This window comes from Bufo gargarizans, chromosome 3 (genome assembly GCF_014858855.1).
Source record: "Bufo gargarizans isolate SCDJY-AF-19 chromosome 3, ASM1485885v1, whole genome shotgun sequence".
NCBI lineage: Eukaryota > Metazoa > Chordata > Amphibia > Anura > Bufonidae > Bufo > Bufo gargarizans.
The window spans coordinates 55,724,995-55,747,009 of record NC_058082.1 but is presented as its reverse complement, the minus strand read 5'-3'; the positions used below and the strand labels follow the sequence as shown (position 1 = coordinate 55,747,009).

Genomic DNA, 22,015 nt, shown 5'->3' with positions numbered 1-22,015 from the left:
CTAGCTGTGGTAAAACTACAACTCCCAAGATGCCCCCCTTGCTTGGCTGCTCTCAGAACTCTGTAGAAATAAATTGAGCATGCTGGGAGTAGTAGTTTCACCACAGCTGGAGTGCCAAGGTTAGCCATCACTGAATCCTCTGGATAGATCATCCGCATCTGATCAGCGGGGGCCTGACATTCGGGACCCCCCACAGCTGTTTGAGAGGGCAGCGGCGCTCTAGGAGCGCTGGGGCCTTCTCACTGTTTATCGCAGGCCCAGTGACGTCACGACTAGTATCAACTTGCCTGGGCGTGGCTAAGCTCCATTCAAGTGAACACAGCTTAGCCGCGCCCAGGCCAGTTGATACTAATAGTGACATCACTGTGCCTGCGGCAAACAGCGAGAAGGCTGCGGCGCTACTGCCAGCGCCGCTGCCTTCTCAAACAGCTGATCGGCGGGGGTCCTGGATGTCGGACCCCCGCCAATCTGATGCTGCTGATCTATCCAGAGGATAGATCATCAGTTTAAACAAACTGCAGAACCCCTTTAAGCATAGATATCAGATCATACAAAGGGAATCTGTCACCAGAGTATTCATGACCATCCCCCTTCTGGTGGACCAGACGTAATGACAACCCATCACATGTACTGCCGCAGCCATTCACTGCCCTCAGTGCTGGCGTGTCCCTGAGCAGGACTTAACTGCAGCCGCTCAGTGGATACGTCACAGGGACAGGAGCCACAGTGCTAGAAAGGAGGGGCTATGAAAAGATGAGCGAGTTCCTTTTTTTTCAGAGGTTTTTTATTTTTTTATTTTTTTTATTAGGACAACCCGTTTGAGATGATGACAAGCAGTGTTTGAAAGGGGCCTCATTTTTATAATGCTAATTGTTTTCATTGTATAAGATAATAAACGTGCCGTGGATTAGCAGGTCGCACCAATATCTGTTAGGTTATTGGTGTGCATGAATTAGCATTTCACAACTTAACAAATGGGTGATTTATGAAGTTTATTGTATGACGACACTCTTTTATGTATGTAGTATGCATTTAAAATAACTGTTTTTGGTGTGTTTTTTTTCTTTGTGCAGGGATTGAAGCCATTGTAAATGTATGTTTTATCCACAATGGCTGAACATCATCCTCCACCACTGGATACCACTCCGCTACTAACAACTGATATTCCACTTCTACCTGCGCCCATTGTCAATGGAGAAGGCAGCCAGCAGGTTCGATACTATAAACTCTCTTTATTTGAATGTTTTCTAATATCTTGCGCTTTTTAATATACATTTATATATATATCTCTTACAGCAATGGCATAGCCAAGTGCATATATGTTGGGTGGTGCTGACATTTTGAATGCATTAACCCTGGTTAGATTCGTGTGCCATTCAGCTTCTTCTCTAGTGCCCTCCCTGTTAGTACATACAATGAAATAATGCAAGATTGTGTTGTGATTTTCTACGAGTTGAATGCTGATGTCTTGTCTTTAGGATAAGTCATGAGTATCTAAACGGTGAGGATCCAGCTCCCAGCATCCTCACTCATCAGCTGTTTCAAAAGGCCACAGCACTCCAGCGAATGCTGCGGCCTCCTAACAGAATGCCAAGCCCAGCGTCCTACGTTGTATAGCGGCAGTGCTTGCTATTGCAGCCCAGTCCCATTCACTTGAATGGGACTGAGCTACAAATAGGCCATGTGCTCAAAAACAATTGTGATGTCATTGGGCTTCAAACAGCTGATTGGTGGGGGTACTGGGAGTTGGACTCCCACTAATCAGATATTGATGACCTATCCTGAAGATAGGTCAAAGATATTAAACTCCTAGAAATGTTTAGAGATGGGGAGAGTCTTGTGTCAGACATCTTGGGGCACCCAGCACGCCAGTCTTAATAAACCCCTGCATCGGCGGTGGATCCACCTCCGATGCCGGCCTCTACATAACTTCAGCGGATCCACAGCCGCTTCTAAGTCTACTTTCACACTGGCATTTTGGCTTTCTGTTTGTGAGATCCATTCAGGGATCTCACAAGCGGTCCAAAACGGATCAGTTTTGCCCTAATGCATTCTGAATGGAAAAGGATCCGCTCAGAATGCATCAGTTTTCCTGAGCGAAATGGATCAGTCTCCATTTCGCTTTGGAGGCGGACACCAAAACGCTGCTTTATTGGAACGCTGCCTGCAGCGTTTTGGTGTCCGTCTGACGAAACTGAGCCAAACGGATCCGTTCTGACACACAATGTAAGTCAATGGGGACGGATCAGTTTTCTATGACACAATCTGACACAATGGAAAACGGATCCGTCCACTATTGACTTTCAATGGAGTTCATGACAGATCCGTCTTGGCTATGTTAAAGATAATACAAACGGATGCAGACGGTTGTATTATCTGAACAGATCCGTCTGTGCAGATGAATAATGGATCCGCACCAAATGCAAGTGTAAAAGTAGTCTAAGTGTAAGACAGCTGCCTAGCTGTCTTACATTTAGACCATTTTCTATGCCTAACACAGGCGTAGAAAATGGTAAATGAGACCGACCTGTCGGCCCATCCCCTTCCCCGACCCCTTTTTTGACCTGGCGTGAGTGGGGAGCAGGATCTTTGTGCTGCAATCTGCACCAGAAATACGCCCAATATACGGTAGGTGTATTTCTGTTTAATAAATGACGCCCCTGGTGTCTGGGAGCTGCAACAATTTATTCTTTATGTTGAATATTTAAGACAAAAGTGAGAGGTGACTGGCACTGATCAAATTGCTGACCGTTACGCCACATCAAAACCCGTGGCGTTTCTCATAGGAGTCCGTATGAGTTAAGTGTTCATCAGCTACTTTTTTTTGGTATTATCTCCGTATATTACAGGTAATCTAGAATCTGTGAATGTTTTCTTGTCCGCCCCTTGCATGAAGGATGACTCGGTGGCACACTGCCAGAAGACAGCAAGGTTCTGTCCTTGTAATGGAGAGGAAACATTTCTCCACTCTCTTGATTGTGCTGATAGAGTACTCTGCTTCATGTTCCACTGAGTCCACAATCTAATTTGTTGACTAAGACGAGTGACGTGCAGAGGGTCACAACTTGCGCACAAGGGAAGACAATTCGGTTTTCCCGATTTCAGATTCTGGCCTTATGGTATATTAAAAGATAAATAGATCTGGCGGTGTATGCCTGCTATTTCCAATTTCTGTCATTGAGGTTTAACAAGCCGAGCCAGAGCTGTACGCCTCGTCCGCCGTGTAGCAGGGGGCGGCCATCACTGCTCTCCACTGATTTTAAACTGTACCACAATTCACATTGCCAAAATGCAGATTATGTTCTCCTATTAAAATCTATAAGAATTGCACAGACAGTCAGCGTGAATGCTGTACGTTATCTTCTCCGTTAGCCTGTGTTGTCATTGCTGTCATAGCTTTTGTTTTTACAGGATCTATGACCGATGATCCGTTATTATTTTCCATGTCTTGTTTTTTTTTTTTTTCCCGTAGTGAAAATCCTGATATGTAAACCCTGCGCGTTGAACCATCCAGGAACACCCAAAAAAAAAAAACTTTTACGACCCAATTTCCGTGATTCTACGAGCTAAACCGAGACTGTTGGGATACTGGATAGGCTGAATTGGATAGTGCAGTATATTAGGCTGTTTTACATCATGTTTCGAGCCTTTGTTTGGTGAAAAGCTCCTGCATATACGCCAAATGTATTCCTAGTGCTCATTTGACCTGGCGTTTAGGCTACATGCACACGACTGTGCCGTGTTTTGTGGTCCGCAAAACACTGATGCCGCCCATGTGTAATATGCGGAACGGACCGTGCGGTCCTTAATAGAAATACCTATTCTTGTCCCCAAAAAGACAAGAATAGGACATGTTCTATTTATTAATTTTTTTGCGGGGCCATGGAATGGAGCTGTCCGCTTCTTTTGCGGACCCAAAAAGCAGCTCTGGTGTGGAGCAAAACAACGGTCGTGTGCATGAGGCCTTATTTGCAGTATGGCATGGTGTTGTAGACTACACTATTCCATACAAAGATATGTAGTAAAAAAAAATTATAATAAAAAATACCTATACCACACAGAAGACATTTTTTGCAATCTGAGTCTATCTGTGACATATCCCCCTGTGTGCCGCTACCCTTCGACCGCGGAGGTTTAAGGAGTGTGTTCCCCCAACACAGTCCTTACATGAAGTGAACACCCTACCCTATTCTGTCCATATTCGAGCATCAGAAAATGTGGACAGAACCCTAGTTTTACTATTCAAAAATTTATGAAGTTAAGTTAAAATAATAGCCTTGTAACTACCTAGGGCTCGGCTCTCTTAAACTGCTCTGGAAAATGAAAGCTGGTGTGTGATTGATTGCCGAAGACAACAAGGCTGACGTTTCCTGTTAAAGGGAGTTAATATTGGCGATCTGTCCTCGGGATAGGCCATCAATATCGGGTCACGTGAGGATCCAACTTCCAGCCCGTCCACCAATCAGCTGTTGTCAGGCACCGCAGCATTTGGGCAAATGCTGTGGCCACTTTCTTAGCCCGTGACGTAATGTCCGTCAGTAAAATGGCCTTTCTGCAGTTTAATCTCATTCAAGTGAATGAGACTGAACTACAATAGCAAGCACTGTCACTGTATGATGTACATGATGTACCGTACGTCACTGTGCTTGGTGTACTGTGAAGACCCTGATTGTTCATCCAAGTGCCAGGGTCTCTACAAGCAGCTGGTTGGCGGGTAGTGGCAGAACTAGGACCCCACTGATCTGATACGGCTGTCCTCTTCTGAGGATAGGTCATCAACATTTAACTCTTGTCCCACTGTTAATTGTACATACATTATTAGTATAGGTGGGGTCCGACCTCCGCTACCTCCCATGATAACTACCAATGAGGCGCTGCCTGTTCGCAATCAGAGAGTTGGCTAATCAGTAACGCTCCTTAAAAATGAAATGGTGGACTGCTGGCAGTGATGACCAGCTGCGAAGGCAGCTCCTGGGTGTAGAGGGGCACCAGAGGGTGGAGACTGGTGGAAAACCCAATGTTGGACCGGGGGGCCGGGGTCATTGAGGCGGTTATAAAGCTTTAAGCCTGGCAGCCAAGTCCTAATCATGCTATGACCTCCCTGTGCCACTAGTGCACAGTATTATATGTAGCTGCTAACATCTCGGGAGCCGCAAACGGGTGCCATGAGAGCCACATGTGGCCCCCAAGCCACTGAAAAGGGAACGCTGCCTTATATCAATATAACAAAACGTCTGTCATTGTCAGAGTTGCCTTGCACATCCGTGCATCCTACGAGTGAGATGGATAATTTTCTATACAACTGCACACATTTTTATGGAAAACAACCCCTAAAAGCCACAGTAATTTGCTGAGATGCCAGCCCTTGTGAAATGGCATTGTAATAAATAATGCATGTGCCAGAGCCATATAACGGTGGATCTGTATTCACCTGGTAACGTCTGTTAGGTTGTAATTGCTTTGTTTCGTGCACATAGATGTCTTTCATACTACTGCAACATACACATCCTATCACAAACATCTAATAGGTGGGGATCCCGGGTGTCGGACCCCCACCTATCTAGAGGATAGAGGAAAATACAAATGAGAGCAGCACCAATGTCCTTTTCAGACCTCCATCTGGAATGCCTCAGCCTGTCAGCAGCCGCAGATCCACAGCAATCGCTTCATTTATACATAGTCTTTTTCAAGCATACTATCGAGTGAACATTAGGGCTTATTCACATGTCCGTTGTAGTTCAGTTTTGTGCATTGTGGACCGCAATTTGCAGCCCCCAATGCACTGGCAATGTCCGTGCGGCAGCCGGGACGGATTAAGACCCATTCAACTTGAGAGGATCCGTAATCCGTCCGCAGCGCAAAAAAATAGAGCAAGTTCTATTTTTTTTGTGGTGCGGAGGCACGGACAAAAACACCATGAAAGCACTCTGTAGTTCTTTCGTGGGGTTGCAATCCGTGCTTCCGTTCCGCATCTCCGTGATTACGGACCCATTCAAGTGAATGGGTCCGCATCCGTAATGCAGAGTGCACACTGGCCGGTGCCCGTGTATTGTGCACCCGCCGTATGCAGGCCGCAATACGGCCACGGAACCACAATGTGGATAATGTTCACTCTATATTATGCTTAAAAAAAACGTTGTAGTTGAAACGTTGCACTATTTTTGCAATATTTCTTTTACATTTTAATGGACCCATTTTTAATATAGAATCCTTGGAGGACAAGCTGCCGTTTTGTCTGTTTGGTGCTATCCAGGGGATAGGTAGTCAGGTAAAAAATCCCGGAAAACCCCTTTAATGGCAGAATTGGGGAAGATCATGTGAACCAAATGATCAGTTAGCTGGCAACTATAGTAGCTGTCCTTCATCTTCATGGTTGAGGAGCCCTATTCAGTAGTACTTGTGTATAGATCACCACAATACTAGACTATTATCTGCAGTAATACAGGAGTAGTCCAGAACAGTTTTATTTTATTTTTTTCCCCTACTTCCCCCTATCCCCTCACTGTCAGCTGCACTGGAATACACAACAAATGGAGAGGATTCCTGTGTGCATGCACAGCAGTCCTGACAATTATTTTAGCGCAGCTTTAAACATTGACTACAGGGGGCAGAAAATAAAAAAGCAATCTGGACCCGTTATCTGCGGTACAACTCATGTATTTAATGCCGATAATAGACCAAGGTCCTGGCGACAGAATCCCTTTAAGATATTAACAGAACAAACCGACCTCATATTCAGGGGTGCCGTCCACTTAAAGAGGTATTTCGGGCAGAAACATTGATCATGTATCCACTGAATAGGTGATCAGTGCTAGATCAGTAGGGGCGCAGCTGCTGGGAGCCATGCTGATTGCCAGAAGTCCCCAGTCCTTGAAGACCCTGGCTAGGAGGGGGAGTTTGAACACACGCTGGTTGCCACTCTGTTCAAAGGTTGTGCTGACAAAAGCAGCCGAGCACTGTATATCCAACGGATACCGTAGATGATACTTTCTGATACTACCCCGATCTTGGACTATTATCTACAGTAATACATGAGTAGTACTTCAGATGAAGACTCCAGATCACTTTATTTTGCTACTGCCCCCCATTACCCCGCACAGTCAGGACTGCTGTGCTGTCCTAACATAATGGAGAGGACTCGTGTGCAGATGCAGAGCAGTCCTGACAATGTACTTCATCACATCTCTGAGCGCAGACAGCGGGGGAATAGGGGGCAGTTGAAAAATAAAAAATGGTGACCTGGACTCCTTATCTGCAGTACAATGCATGTATTACTGTGTAGAAAATGGTCAAAAATCGGGGTGACAGATTCCCTTTATAGGGGGTCTGACACCAGAAAATTCACTGTAGATGTAGGACTAGCTCAGCTGAATGTAATGATACCTTTTACTTGTGATCTGTTGCTTCATTCTAGAGAAACTGCTTTTAATCCATATGCAAATGAGCAGCTAAGTGCACAGAGGGCGGTCCAAATGCACTCTGCCCCTCCTTCCTCTGCGATCTAATCTAATATACACATGGTTGGCATTCAGCAGAAACAACCCTTTTAAACCAGGGATACTGCCTAATAGGGGTCATCATGCTGATTAATATTATGTCTGTGACCTAAAAAGAAAGACTTGTATTATCCAGTTGTTGGCTTCAGTGCAACAATAGGTGGTCCCTCGCCCCTCAGTGCACCCCAGCTTTCCAATGCTGGCCACGCCCCTTGGTGCACTGAAGCCTTGATTTGTTTTTCTCCCTCGTGTACTCTGCAAAACAAGTATCCGTTTAATCCGCAGGTTCATCCCTACCAGGAAGTATTTCTGATTTTAATAGGTTTTAGGTGCTCTTTCTCCTCAGGATCAGTCAATATCAGATTGACGGGGGTCCGACTTCCGGAACCCAGTTGATCAGTTGTACAAAGAGGCTACAGCTTAGGCCTCTTTCTAGGCCAGTGACATCACGTTATTAGTCACATGACCTAGGCACAGCTCAACCTCATTCAAGTGAATGGGGCTAAGCTCGCAATACCAAGCACAACCACTATCCAGTGTATGGCGCTGTGGTATTATAAGGCTACTTTCATATCTGTGCTTTCCCTTTAGCTGTTGAGATCTGTTATAGGATCTCAATAGCGGAAGAAAACAGTTTTGTCCGCATTCATTGTCAATGGGGACAAAACTTGTGTCCCCATCGCGGACAGAATAACGCTGCAAGCAGCATTTTTCTGTCCGTGATGTGGTGCGGAGGAAGGTGGATTCGGCACGACACACAATGTAAGTCAATGGTGGCAGATCCGTTTTCTTAGACACAAAAGAAAACGGATCCGTCCCCTATTGACTTACAATGGTTTTAGAGACTGTTTCGTCTTGGCTATTACAACTGGTTCCATTCAGAACGTATGCAGACTGTTGTATTATTATGACAAAAGTGTTTTTTGCTGATCCATGATGGATCCAGCAAAAATGCTGGTGTGAAAGTAGCCTAAGCTGCGAGGAGGCTATGGTGCTCACAAACGGCTAATCGGTGGGTGTCCCTGAAGTCGGCCCCCCGGTGATCTCCTATTGATGTCATCACTAAGAGCGTTGAGACTATGGAACTGTCTGCCTGAGGAGGTGGTGATGATGAGTACAATAAAGGGATTCAAGAGGGGCCTGGATGTATTTCTGGAGCTTAATAATATTACAGGCTATAGCTACTAGAGAGGGGTCGTTGATCCGGGGAGTTATTCTGATTGGAGTCGGGAAGGAATTTTTTCTTCCCCTAAAGTGGGGAAAATTGGCTTCTACCTCAGTTTTTTTTTTTTTGCCTTCCTCTGGATCAACTTGCAGGATGACAGGCCGAACTGGATGGACGGATGTTTTTTTTCGGCCTTATAAACTATGTTACTAGTATGTAAATCCCAGAGAACCCCCTTAAACAGTCATGTCCGGAGAGGGGTTGGGTCCTCTGAAAGCCTGTCCATTTCCTCAGTGACAGTATCTTCCTTACATTTGCAGTATTTTTCTATTAAAACTTACTTGGAAATGAGCAGCTTGGACTTCTGAGCAGCCACCATGTCCTGTGGGTCCATCAGTAATGAGATGACGCATGCATTTATGTCCTGCGTCACACCCTAATACAGAGCATTGAGACGTCTTCCTATCCTGGCGTTATTGTCAGCGTGATATTCAGTTTCCTGTGACATAGACGCAGCAGCGGTTAATTGCTGCTCAGCTTGCCTGCTCCTGTTGTATGAGGCTAAGCAGAATCCTAATATCTAGTAGTCTGTGCTCCAGTATATGATCCCAGATACCTGCCAAAGCTGCTTAGTCTGCATGTCTCGGGGCGTGCCATAAAAGTTCCAAATATCTTCAGTAAAAATCCTGTCTTACCTTTCTGTTCTTTCTCCGGCATACCACCTTTAGACCTGTGTGAAGTTGGCACCCCATGTTCTTAAATTTTAAAAATAAATACACCATTCGTTTGTGCTGCGTTTGTGCTGGTTTGTGCCGCAAAAATGAACGTTTGTGCCGGTTCGGTTCCTGAGATATTGCGCGTTAGATTTTTATGAAGCCCCGCCCATTTTCCACCCCATGTTCTTAAATTTCAAAAAGAAATACACCATTCGTTTGTGCTGCGTTTGTGCTGCAAAAATTAACGTTTGCGCCGCTTTGGTTTCCGAGATATTGCGCTTGATTTGCTGAAACCCCGCCCACTTTCCACCCCATGTTCTTAAATTTCAAAAAGAAATACACCATTCGTTTGTGCTGCGTTTGTGCTGGTTTGTGCTGCAAAAATGAACGTTTGCGCCGCTTTGGTTTCCGAGATATTACGCGCTTGATTTTCTGAAACCCCGCCCATTTTCCACCCCATGTTCTTAAATTTCAAAAAGAAATACACCATTCGTTTGTGCTGCGTTTGTGCTGCAAAAATGAACGTTTGCGCCACTTTGGTTTCCGAGATATTGCGCTCGATTTGCTGAAGCCCCGCCCACTTTCCACCCCATATTTTTAAATTTCAAAAATAAATACACCGTTCGTTTGTGCTGCATTTGTGCTGGTTTGTGCTGCAAAAATGAACGTTTGCGCCGCTTTGGTTTCCGAGATATTGCGCGCTTGATTTGCTGAAACCCCGCCCACTTTCCACCCCATGTTTTAAAATTTCTAAAATAAATACACCATTCGTTTGTGCTGGTTTGTGCTGCAAAAATGAACGTTTGCGCCGCTTTGGTTTCCGAGATATTGCGCGCTTGATTTGCTGAAACCCCGCCCACTTTCCACCCCATGTTTTAAAATTTCAAAAAGAAATACACCATTCGTTTGTGCTGCATTTGTGCTGGTTTGTGCTGCAAAAATTAACGTTTGCACCGCTTTGGTTTCCGAGATATTGCGCGCTTGATTTGCTGAAACCCCGCCCACTTTCCACCCCATGTTTTAAAATTTCTAAAATAAATACACCATTCGTTTGTGCTGCATTTGTGCTGGTTTGTGCTGCAAAAATTAACGTTTGCACCGCTTTGGTTTCCGAGATATTGCGTGCTTGATTTGATAAAACCCCTCCCACTTTCCACCCCATGTTTTTAACCCTGACTCTAGACCCCCCAGGTGTGCTGCAGCTTGCCCCCCTCCCGCCCCCTTTCACAACTTTTTTTGGGGCACAAGCATATTATATTTTTTTTTCTGCGTACGCTGACTGTGGCCGGGACTCTTAGCGTCACTGTTAGCGCATCGCACGCCCCACCGCTGATCAACTTCGGATGGTTGATCAGCGAGTTTGAATTTAAAAAAAAATCTAATTTTTGGGCCTTTTTTATTTTTTTGTCTGTAAGGTTTAGGGTAAGTTCCCGAACACCCGTCCCCACACACACCAAATAAAGTTTATCACACACACACACTCCCCTATGGCCTGCCGGATGTTCTAGGCGGCATATGCCCAGCTTGCCTCCGAGTCCGAGAGCCCCAGTGAGGACGAGGATAACCCCACTTTCCTTTTGTCATCCGCGTCTTTCCTTTCGATGATGAGACCCCAAGGCGGCGGAGACGCCGCCAGGTGGAGCAAGGAGACCGCCATGCTAGGGACCCTGTGGCCCACACTAGTACGAGAAGGTCTGGGGCTCGTACTAGTTTTCCGGCCCACCAGTTAAGACCACCGGAGCCCCCTACCGGTGAACTTGTCTGGTATACCCCAGAGCGTTTTGAGCCCGTGATTCCTGATTTTGTAGGCCAACCAGGAATCCAGATTTCCACAGTGGGCTTCACTGAATGCGACTACTTTAGTCTTTTTTTCAGTGACCCCTTTGTGAATCTGATGTTGGAGCAGACGAACCTGCACGCCCCACAGTTCATTGCTCAACATCCGGGCTCCTTTTTGGCTAGGCCCGGTGGCTGAACTCCGGTCTGTGTAGCCAAGATGAGGACGTTTTGGGGCCTCGTGCTGCATATGGGCCTATTCAAGAAACCTAGTGTCAGGCATTACTGGAGTGGGGACATCCTCTACCAGACCCCACTTTACAATTATGCAGATAATGCAGCATGTCCCCCCCAAGGTGATCCTGCCTATGACCGCCTGTACCAAATCAGGTCGGTCATCGATCACTTTGGGGCCAAATTTGTGCAGGTTTATGTACCTGGAAGGGAAGTCGCGGTTGATGAGTCTCTCATTGCTTTCAAGGGGAGACTCATTATCCGCCAGTATGTTCCCTCTAAGCGGGCGAGGTATGGCATGAAGCTGTACAAACTTTGTGAGAGTACCTCAGGGTGCACTTACAAGTTTCGTGTGTACGAGGGGCGAGATTCCCGTATTTAACCCCCAGAAGGTTCCCCCAATCTGGGTGTTAGCGGGAAACTTGTGTGGGACCTTATGCACCCACTGCTAGATAAGGGTTACCACCTGTACGTGGATAACTTTTATACTAGTATCCCCATAGTTTTATATCCGATTGTCAGTGGCTAAAATGGGGAAGGGGAACATAAATTTAGTACTCCATGGAAGTGTGGTACTCCTTGAAGCAACCAATAACGCAGAGGCCCGGATGATCGGGTCACGTGTCACATTGAGTAGTGGTGTCCTTCCGTATCCCCCTCTTGTGACACACTCTGCACCTTTTTTGGGTCCGCCCTTCTTTCCAGTATGGGGGACCACACCTGGAAAGTGTTGGCCAGGGACGATCTGGGCGCCTCCAGTTCCCGAGGTACTCTGGCCTGCTCTTTCCCGGTCAGAAAAGATCAGGTCCTTGAGGACTGCCTCATAGAACTGAAGGAATGTCCCTGTGTTGCCAGCGCTCCGGGACAGCACAAAAGAGTTGTACAAGGCAACCTGTACCAAGTAGACCGCAACTTTTTTATACCATGCCCGGGTTTTGCGCATGGCGTTATATGGCTTGAGGACTTGATCAGGGAGATCAACTCCTCCCATATATCGATTGTAGTCGACGATGCAATCAGGCTTGAGGACCGTTGCTGCGGTACCTCGCACAGGGACAGGGGTGATGCCGTTACCGTGAATTGTGGACAGTACAAGGACATTCCTCTTGTCCTTATACCTGACCAGCAACAGGTTTCCACTGGTAAGTGCACGGGTCGCACCCCTAGGGATAGGTACCTGGAGGGGGTGGGCAGGGAGGCCGCGTTGATTTTTCAGCGAACGTGGATCTGGCGGCGAGAGACTGGAACAAGGGGATACTAGTATAAAAGTTATCCACACAAAGGTGGTAACCCTTATCTAGCAGTGGGTGCATAAGGTCCCACACAAGTTTCCCGCTAACACCCAGATTGGGGGAACCTTCTGGGGGTTAAATACGGGAATCTCGCCCCTCGTACACACGAAACTTGTAAGTGCACCCTGAGGTACTCTCACAAAGTTTGTACAGCTTCACGCCATACCTCGCCCGCTTAGAGGGAACATACTGGCGGATAATGAGTCTCCCCTTGAAAGCAATGAGAGACTCATCAACCGCGACTTCCCTTCCAGGTACATAAACCTGCACAAATTTGGCCCCAAAGTGATCGATGACCGACCTGATTTGGTACAGGCGGTCATAGGCAGGATCACCTTGGGGGGGACATGCTGCATTATCTGCATAATTGTAAAGTGGGGTCTGGTAGAGGATGTCCCCACTCCAGTAATGCCTGACACTAGGTTTCTTGACTAGGCCCATATGCAGCACGAGGCCCCAAAACGTCCTCATCTTGGCTACACAGACCGGAGTCCAGCCACCAGGCCTAGCCAAAAAGGAGCCCGGATGTTGAGCAATGAACTGTGGGGCGTACAGGTTCGTCTGCTCCAACATCAGATTCACAAAGGGGTCACTGAAAAAAAGACTAAAGTAGTCGCATTCAGTGAAGCCCACTGTGGAAATCTGGATTCCTGGTTGGCCTACAAAATCAGGAATCACGGGCTCAAAACGCTCTGGGGTATACCAGACAAGTTCACCGGTAGGGGGCTCCGGTGGTCTTAACTGGTGGGCCGGAAAACTAGTACGAGCCCCAGACCTTCTCGTACTAGTGTGGGCCACAGGGTCCCTAGCATGGCGGTCTCCTTGCTCCACCTGGCGGCGTCTCCGCCGCCTTGGGGTCTCATCATCATTGCTAGATGATGAGGAGGACGCGGATGACAAAAGGAAAGTGGGGTTATCATCGTCCTCACTGGGGCTCTCGGACTCGGAGGCAAGCTGGGCATATGCCGCCTAGAACATCCGGCAGGCCATTGGGGAGTGTGTGTGTGTGATAAACTTTATTTGGTGTGTGTGGGGACGGGTGTTCGGGAACTTACCCTAAACCTTACAGACAAAAAAATAAAAAAGGCCCAAAAATTTGATTTTTTTTTTAATTCAAGCTCGCTGATCAACCATCCGAAGTTGATCAGCGGTGGGGCGTGCGATGCGCTAACAGTGACGCTAAGAGTCCCGGCCACAGTCAGCGTATGCAGAAAAAAATATATAATATGCTTGTGCCCCAAAAAAAGTTGTGAAAGGGGGCGGGAGGGGGGCAAGCTGCAGCACACCTGGGGGGTCTAGAGTCAGGGTTAAAAACATGGGGTGGAAAGTGGGAGGGGTTTTATCAAATCAAGCACGCAATATCTCGGAAACCAAAGCGGTGCAAACGTTAATTTTTGCAGCACAAACCAGCACAAATGCAGCACAAAAGAATGGTGTATTTCTTTTAGAAATTTTAAAACATGGGGTGGAAAGTGGGCGGGGTTTCAGCAAATCGAGCGCAATATCTCGGAAACCAAAGCGGCGCAAACGCTAATTTTTGCTGCACAAACCAGCACAAACGCAGCACAAACGAACGGTGTATTTCTTTTTGAAATTTAAGAACATGGGGTGGAAAGTGGGCGGGGTTTCAGCAAATCAAGCGCAATATCTCGGAAACCAAAGCGGCGCAAACGTTAATTTTTGCAGCACAAACGCAGCACAAACGAATGGTGTATTTCTTTTTGAAATTTAAGAACATGGGGTGGAAAATGGGCGGGGCTTCATAAAAATCTAACGCGCAATATCTCAGGAACCGAACCGGCACAAACGTTCATTTTTGTGGCACAAACCAGCACAAACACAGCACAAACGAATGGTGTATTTCTTTTTGAAATTTAAAAACATGGGGTGGAAAGTGGGCGGGGTTTCAGCAAATCAAGCGCAATATCTCGGAAACCAAAGCGGCGCAAACGTTAATTTTTGCAGCACAAACCAGCACAAACGCAGCACAAACGAATGGTGTATTTTTTTTTGAAATTTAAGAACATGGGGTGGAAATGGGCGGGGCTTCATAAAAATCTAACGCGCAATATCTCAGGAACCGAACCGGCACAAACGTTCATTTTTGTGGCACAAACCAGCACAAACGCAGCACAAACGAATGGTGTATTTCTTTTTGAAATTTAAAAACATGGGGTGGAAAGTGGGCGGGGTTTCAGCAAATCAAGTGCGCAATATCTCGGAAACGAAAGCGGCGCAAACGTTCATTTTTGCAGCACAAACCAGCACAAACGCAGCACAAACGAATGGTGTATTTTTTTTTGAAATTTAAGAACATGGGGTGGAAAATGGGCGGGACTTCATAAAAATCTAACGCGCAATATCTCAGGAACCGAACCGGCACAAACGTTCATTTTTGCGGCACAAACCAGCACAAACGCAGCACAAACGAATGGTGTATTTATTTTTAAAATTTAAGAACATGGGGTGCCAACTTCACACAGGTCACCTTTAGGGCTCATGCACAAGACCTTATGTATTTTGCAGTCTGAAAAACACGGATCCGCAGAAAAAAACTGAAACAAATGACATCTGTGTCATTTCCATGTTGCATCCGTTTTATTTTTATTTTTTTGCGGATACAGGACAAATGGGACAAAACAGAAAAGAATAACACATGTTCTATTTTTTTTGTTGAATGGACATATGGACACTGAGTCCTTTCCGTTTTTTTTCAAGCCCCATTGAAGTGAACGGTTCCGCATACGGAGCTCTCAAAAAATGGAACAAGTATCTTCAGGAATTTACATATTTTAGAATATTTATTAAAAGTAATAATATTATATAGTAATTATTACTATAATCTATTCAAATAGATTGTAACATGTATCCATTTTTACATATGTCGACATCTAGTAGCTAAACAGGGGTCAATACAATGAGGGGTTGTACAGGATTAGAAAAACCTGGCTGCTTTCTAAGGCCTCATGCACACGACCGTTGTTCTGTTCCGCATCCGAGCCGCAGTTTTTGCAGCTCGGGTGCGGACCCATTCACTTTAAAGGGGCCGCAAAAGATGCGGACAGCACACGGAGTTGCTCCATTCCGTGACCCCGCAAAAAAATATATAATCTGTCCTATTCTTGTCTGTTTTGCGGACAAGAATAGGCATTTCTACAATGGGCCCCTTGTTCCGTTCCGCAAATTGCAGAAGGCACACGGGCGGCTTGCGTATTTTGCGGATCTCAAAAAAACTGAACGGTCGTGTGCATTAGGCCTTACAGAAACATACAGCACTATGCATTGCAACCTTCCATCAGAGGCATACGTCTGGATACACTCCTGGTGGTGTGAACTGGTCCCAAACTGGCAATAAAGCATCAAATGATTATTATAGCAAAATTAACTCCATGGCACTCCAGTTTGTACAGTGAAAAAAAATGGTAATCTCCCATTGTATATATATGTGTGTTTTTATGAATGTGTGTGTGTATATATGATTATGTTTAGTGTTCTGTCTTTTTACTACAGTTTTTCTCCCTTTTTCCTGTCGCACAGCAATGTTTTTGTTTTACCTTGCAGTACAAATATTATTTGGTAACTTTTGTTGCTATGGTAACTGAGATATCGGAGTAACCACCCAGTAGTTCTATTTAGGTGTGCTTTGTCTTCTCCTGCTCTGGCAGCACAGGGCTTTAGATGTGTCTTCCACAATGGTTTTCTGTATGAATGATAAGCTCTGTCAGTGCCACATAATAAAATTTGGGTTGGCAAAATTGCATTTGGCAGTAATGCCCCGCTGCACACCATAGTGAGGATTTAAAAAACACTACTATTCTTCTTCTACTGATTCAATAAGTAAAACTTCATTTTCTTTGTAGTTTATTTTATCAGAAATTTCCAGTGTTATTTTGCATTGTTCTTTCTGTTTATCAGGTTGGAGCTAGCGTAGATTTTGGGTGTCATTTATATGTGACATATATAATGGCAAATGTGTTAAAGGGAGTCTGTCACCTCATTTTCATCATCAGAAGATTGCAGACGCATTCCTAACATCCCTGTGTGCACTTTCTTTCTTTATTCCATGTCCAGAAGAAGCGCGTTAAGGGTCCAGCCATGGACAAGAATAGGCATTTCTATCACAGAGCCGGCCACGTGCGGTCTGCAAATCACTTGCGGACGTGTGAATGGACCCTTTTCTGCTGAGAAACTCCTCCCAAGTGCCCCAAGCAAACCAGACTGAAGAGGGGAGGGCTGCTTTAGCTGCTGATATCTTGGGATAGGATCACAGCATTATATCCACTATATCGAAAGCTATAGCTGTCGGGAGTGAAAGCTGTTTTTACGTAAACTTTCAGCCGGGCACTTGGGAGCCGGTTTTCAGCAAAATAAAAGTGCTTTTCCTGCACATGGAATAAAAACATAAATGGGGTCATTTATTAAAACCGGTGTTTTAGACGCCAGTCCTAATAACCCTGCTCTGGCGCTTGATGCGCCTAAGCTATGAAGAGGTGCCAGCCTCTACATAACTTGGGCACTTCCACCACCACCCTAAATCTATACCAGCTCCCTTGATCCCTTGATGATTTAGATAATTTTCTGCGCCTAAAACAGAGGTAGAAAATGATAAATGAGACCAGCTGGCCGGCCCCCTCCCCTTTTTTTTTTCTTAGAACTGGCTTACATTGGCGTGGATGGGGAAGAGATTGCAGGTTCAGCCGCAAACCCCCCCTTAATAAAAATTGGCAAATATCTATGTTAGGAATGTGCACTCTCCTGACGATGGCTAGACCCATGCCCGCCTTCTATATAAGACTGGCACGGGGAAATGTGTAAGATTCATAGCATGGAGAAACTTATGACAGGTTCAAAACTACCGTATTTGGGACAAATGGAAATAATTCCAGGATGCTGATAAAATCCTGGAATTCCTATGATATGATACTTCACTTAATTTGATGCAATGTAGTATATGCTTCTGCATAAGTCACTGACTAGCGAATTATTGAGCTCAGACCTCTAGTTTGTTTCTTTTCTTATGTTCAGTATTTTATGTTGATCCGACCTTTTCATTTTACCCCCACACCCCGTTTTTTCTTTTCTTTCTTTCTTTTTTTGGTTTATTTATACATAAAGTAAGGCACACGGAATACAGGGGTTGTTGTAATGGGCAATATCACTTGGTATGCTCATAGCTTACATATGCTGAAACATATATCGAGTTCACATTTAGAAATAATACTTGAACACGAACACCTATCAACGCTGTATTTGCGGTGTTTTGGATCATTATAAAAAGTCAAAAATAAAACAATTTTCAAGGAATGTGGAATCTCCTGTGGGACAATGCTTATATTGGTGAAAATGTGGTGACAGACTCCGTTTAAAGGCATGCTAGCCACACCATGTCCCAACCATTTTATTAATATTTTTTACAGAAGTTGTGCAAATGGCAAACAGTCACACTTTTTTGTGTGAAAAAGGATGCTTTAATACAAAATATGGCATGTTATTAGCCCACGCACTTCCTCTAGTGGACTGCCAACGGCCAATACTTTGGATGATTGGCTTGTAATAGTACATAAGAGGAGCTTCCCTGCCTATAAAATGCTGATTGCTGAAGGTTTTTGGGCCAGCTTCATTATAAAAGTGCTAGCTCAGCTGAATGTAATGATGTCATCACTTAGCGATCCACTGCTTCATTCTGGAGAAAAAGTACTCCCTAAGCAAATGAGAAGTGCAGTGAACTGAACCCAAGTGATGGGACAGTTTAGTGTTGGTTGTAGTTGTTTATGGGGCTGTGACATCTTGAGAATTTGGGTGGCTATCACCAATGACAGATGAATTAGCTGGCCACTGCTCTTGTAGACCGAATCGAACATAAATCGCTCAACGCATCAATTTCCAAATTGAAGACTAAATGACCAGAATATACCTCATTATAAAGTAACGTTCACCATGGATGACAGCATGGACGCTAACCTTGTTAATTTAGGCTACAGAAAATGGTGAGCTCATTGCATTGCCCAGATGATTGCCCTTGTCAACAGGCTAATAAGATGCCCACCCACCTATGTTCTTTAGCTCAGTATCATTTTGGTGACTCAGCCTATTTAAAATGCACAATTGGTTTACTTGCAATGTTGATTTGTGTCACAATGTTCATTTAGCATAAATGTTGGCACCACAGTCTTTCCTTCATTCTCTTATTGTGCTTCTGCTCCTTTTTGGTTTAAATATGGGTGTTATCAGTGCCATCGTGCTTGTGTGCTCTCAAACAGCTTATAGAGGGATGGCCTAAATACACTAGCGAAGGAAATAAGGACACCAAGAAGGAGTTCAGATAAAGGTTATTTCACAGTAAGACAATGCTGGAGGGTGTTACATGTGATCCGTTTCAAGATTCTTACTTTACATACAGATTTTCCAGAGATTTTTGGGGTGTGACGGCGCTGTTTTTGTCTGACGGCACTGTCTTTCACCTTCCCTCTTACAGGACGGGCAAACACTGGCAAACAGTAGTGTTCAGTGATTTAAATTGGGTTCTGCCTTGGTACTACTGAGGGCTGCATCAGACTTCGCAGGAAGGCTAGAGAGCACCTCCTGCCATCGCATCGTGTGGAAACACACAAGACTAATACCAGGTGTCATGGTGTAGGGCGCCTTTAGCCACCATGACCTTTCCTGTCTGATGATTATGGAGGGAACATTGACTAGCCTTTGATCTGTCCAGGACATCACGGAACCAGTCCTACTGCCTTTTTTAACTCTATTACAAAGTGTGGTATTTCAACAAGATAATGCCTGCCCGCACTGCATAGCATGTTCTTCATGGACTCTAGCAGCTCCTCTCGGTGGATCTCTCCCCTATGAAGAAGGTCTAGGACTGGATGTGGTGATGGATCTCCCACGCACAGCAGCCAAGAGCAACCTTGGCTGAACTATTGTTCCAAGCTGAAAGAGCTTGGAATGACTTCCCAGAGGAGGATATCCAGCATCTGTATGACTGTTATCAGAGTGGAAACCTATATCACAACAAGGGGAGATGCCACCTGGTATTAATGTGACCATGCCTCAATATATACCATACAGCAGAATGCTAAATAAAAGGTGCACCATCTTGGTTGTGTGCAAATTGACCAAGCACTACTAGCAGCTTATATTTTGTCAATCTCCGCCTAACTTCATTAAGTTTTCCAGGTTTTTTATAAAGGCCATGGATTTATGTCTGGAACAGAAGCAGTTCAGGATCGGGTCTTCCCCTAGCAACATTGCAGTTAAGTGGTCTTCCTCCACAGTAGGTACACTATGGACTTTAACGCTGAAAACTTTCCAAATTGTCCATTTCCACTCCCTGTCAGGTGATTCTGAAAATGAAGTTTCTGTTGTAAAACTGTGATACTCGGACACATGCTCCAGTGGCAGGGAAATTCCTTCCTGTCCCTGCGTGTCAGTGACTTGGGGAAGGTGGAGGGGAGGATGGGAGTTTTAGTTGTGGAACTGATAGGGTAGTGGTGGTTTACAGTAGCTGTCCAAACTCTGGTGCTGCCTGAGGCCGTAGATTGAGTGGAAGAAGCACCCTTTCTTCCTTCTGGGCACTCACTGAGATCTGGGGCTCTTCTCTGGTGGGGTGCCCTTGATGTGAGATTTAGAGGTTCCCTCTGGACGTAGGCTGTGCAGATTATTTATTTTATTCATTATACTCACTAATATAGTGCGGACATATTCCGCAGTGCTTTCAGATATTAGCATCACACTGTCCCCAATCGGACATGTCTTTGGAGTGTGGGAAGAAACCGGAGTACCTTGCGTAAACGCACGCAAACACAGGGAGAATATACAAACCCCATGCAGATGCTGAGGCCACTGAGCCACTGTGCTGCCCACAATGATGGGGTAAAGCAAAAATTAGACCAGTATGGGGGTATCCAATCCAGTCGTTTGGGCAGTTAATAAACGGAGGCACTGGTAGTGTTCAGAGACCCTACACAATACTGCCAAAGCTGAACATGGGATAACCAGGAGCAAGGTGGGGGACTCTGAGTCTCTATCTCCATCAGATCCAAACTACTTTCCAAGAAGAACATAAAGGTGCACATTTGCAATATCTACTATGTACCCCTTCCACTAGCAGTAAAGCCTGTTGCTGTATACAAATATATAGCACCAGCGCTATCTAGTTATCTCCTCTCTCCCCATTGAAAACTCATACACGCGCAGCCAAATTGAGTGTATATGGGGGAGTCGGAAGACATATTGTATTTTTCGCCCTATAAGACGCACCCCATACCTTCCCAAAGTGGGGTGAAGACTAATGGGGCTTCCATTATGGACATCAGCGCTGTCTGTGACCTCACGCTGTAGGCGTCAGGTCACAGCCAATAGCAAGTCAACTGCGGCACTCATTTTTAGCTCTTTTACCTGGACAGATAACTGCCCATATGAATGGTCATTCACTTTGTACAATGGTTCGTGCTGGCGTTTATTTCCATTATTGCCAGCAGTACATCCATGCTTTTGCTCATTTGCCACCTGATCTCCGACACCTTTCCATTGGCCGAGGGTCGGGGCAATTATTAAGAACCATTTATTTATTCATTCCTGATAATTGTCCCATGTAAAGTCACTGTTGATTACCCGTCAGGTGATCACATCTTTTATGCGTCACCTAAAATCGTTTGTCAGCACACATCACGCTGTGTAAACGGGGATGTGCGGCCAACAATGAATCTGTTTGGGGATGAATGATCGCAGTAGTGATTGTTCGTTCCCATACATAGGAGATTAGTAATGCATGTAAATGGAGCTTATACAGGTCCTTCTCAAAAAAATGGCATATTGTGATAAAGTTAATTATTTTCTGTAATGTACTGATAAACATTAGACTTTCATATATTTTAGATTCATTACACACAACTGAAGTAGTTCAAGCCTTTTATTGTTTTAATATTGATGATTTTTGCATACAGCTCATGAAAACCCAAATTTCCGATCTCAAAAAATTTGCATATCATGAAAAGGTTCTCTAAACGAGCTATTAACCTAATCATCTGAATCAACTAATTAACTCTAAACACCTGCAAAAGATTCCTGAGGCTTTTAAAAACTCCCAGCCTGGTTCATTACTCAAAACCGCAATCATGGGTAAGACTGCCGACCTGACTACTGTCCAGAAGGCCATCATTGACACCCTCAAGCAAGAGGGTAAGACACAGAAAGAAATTTCTAAACGAATAGGCTGTTCCCAGAGTGCTGTATCAAGGCACCTCAGTGGGAAGTCTGTGGGAAGGAAAAAGTGTGGCAGAAAACGCTGCACAACGAGAAGAGGTGACCGGACCCTGAGGAAGATTGTGCAGA

The 22,015-nt window shown here is 45.2% G+C and overlaps 1 protein-coding gene across 3 annotated transcripts in view; it reads left to right on the top strand.

Moving 5' to 3' along the window:
- FNDC3A (fibronectin type III domain containing 3A) overlaps positions 1–22,015 on the top strand; it is a 251,256-nt gene that overhangs the window by 63,183 nt on the left and 166,058 nt on the right. For all 3 annotated transcript variants that reach the window (XM_044285431.1, XM_044285432.1, XM_044285434.1), the window contains exon 2: positions 1,074–1,211. In XM_044285431.1, the coding sequence (XP_044141366.1) occupies positions 1,092–1,211 (120 nt within the window). In that variant the 5' untranslated portion in view covers positions 1,074–1,091. The remainder of the gene's footprint in view (positions 1–1,073; positions 1,212–22,015) is intronic.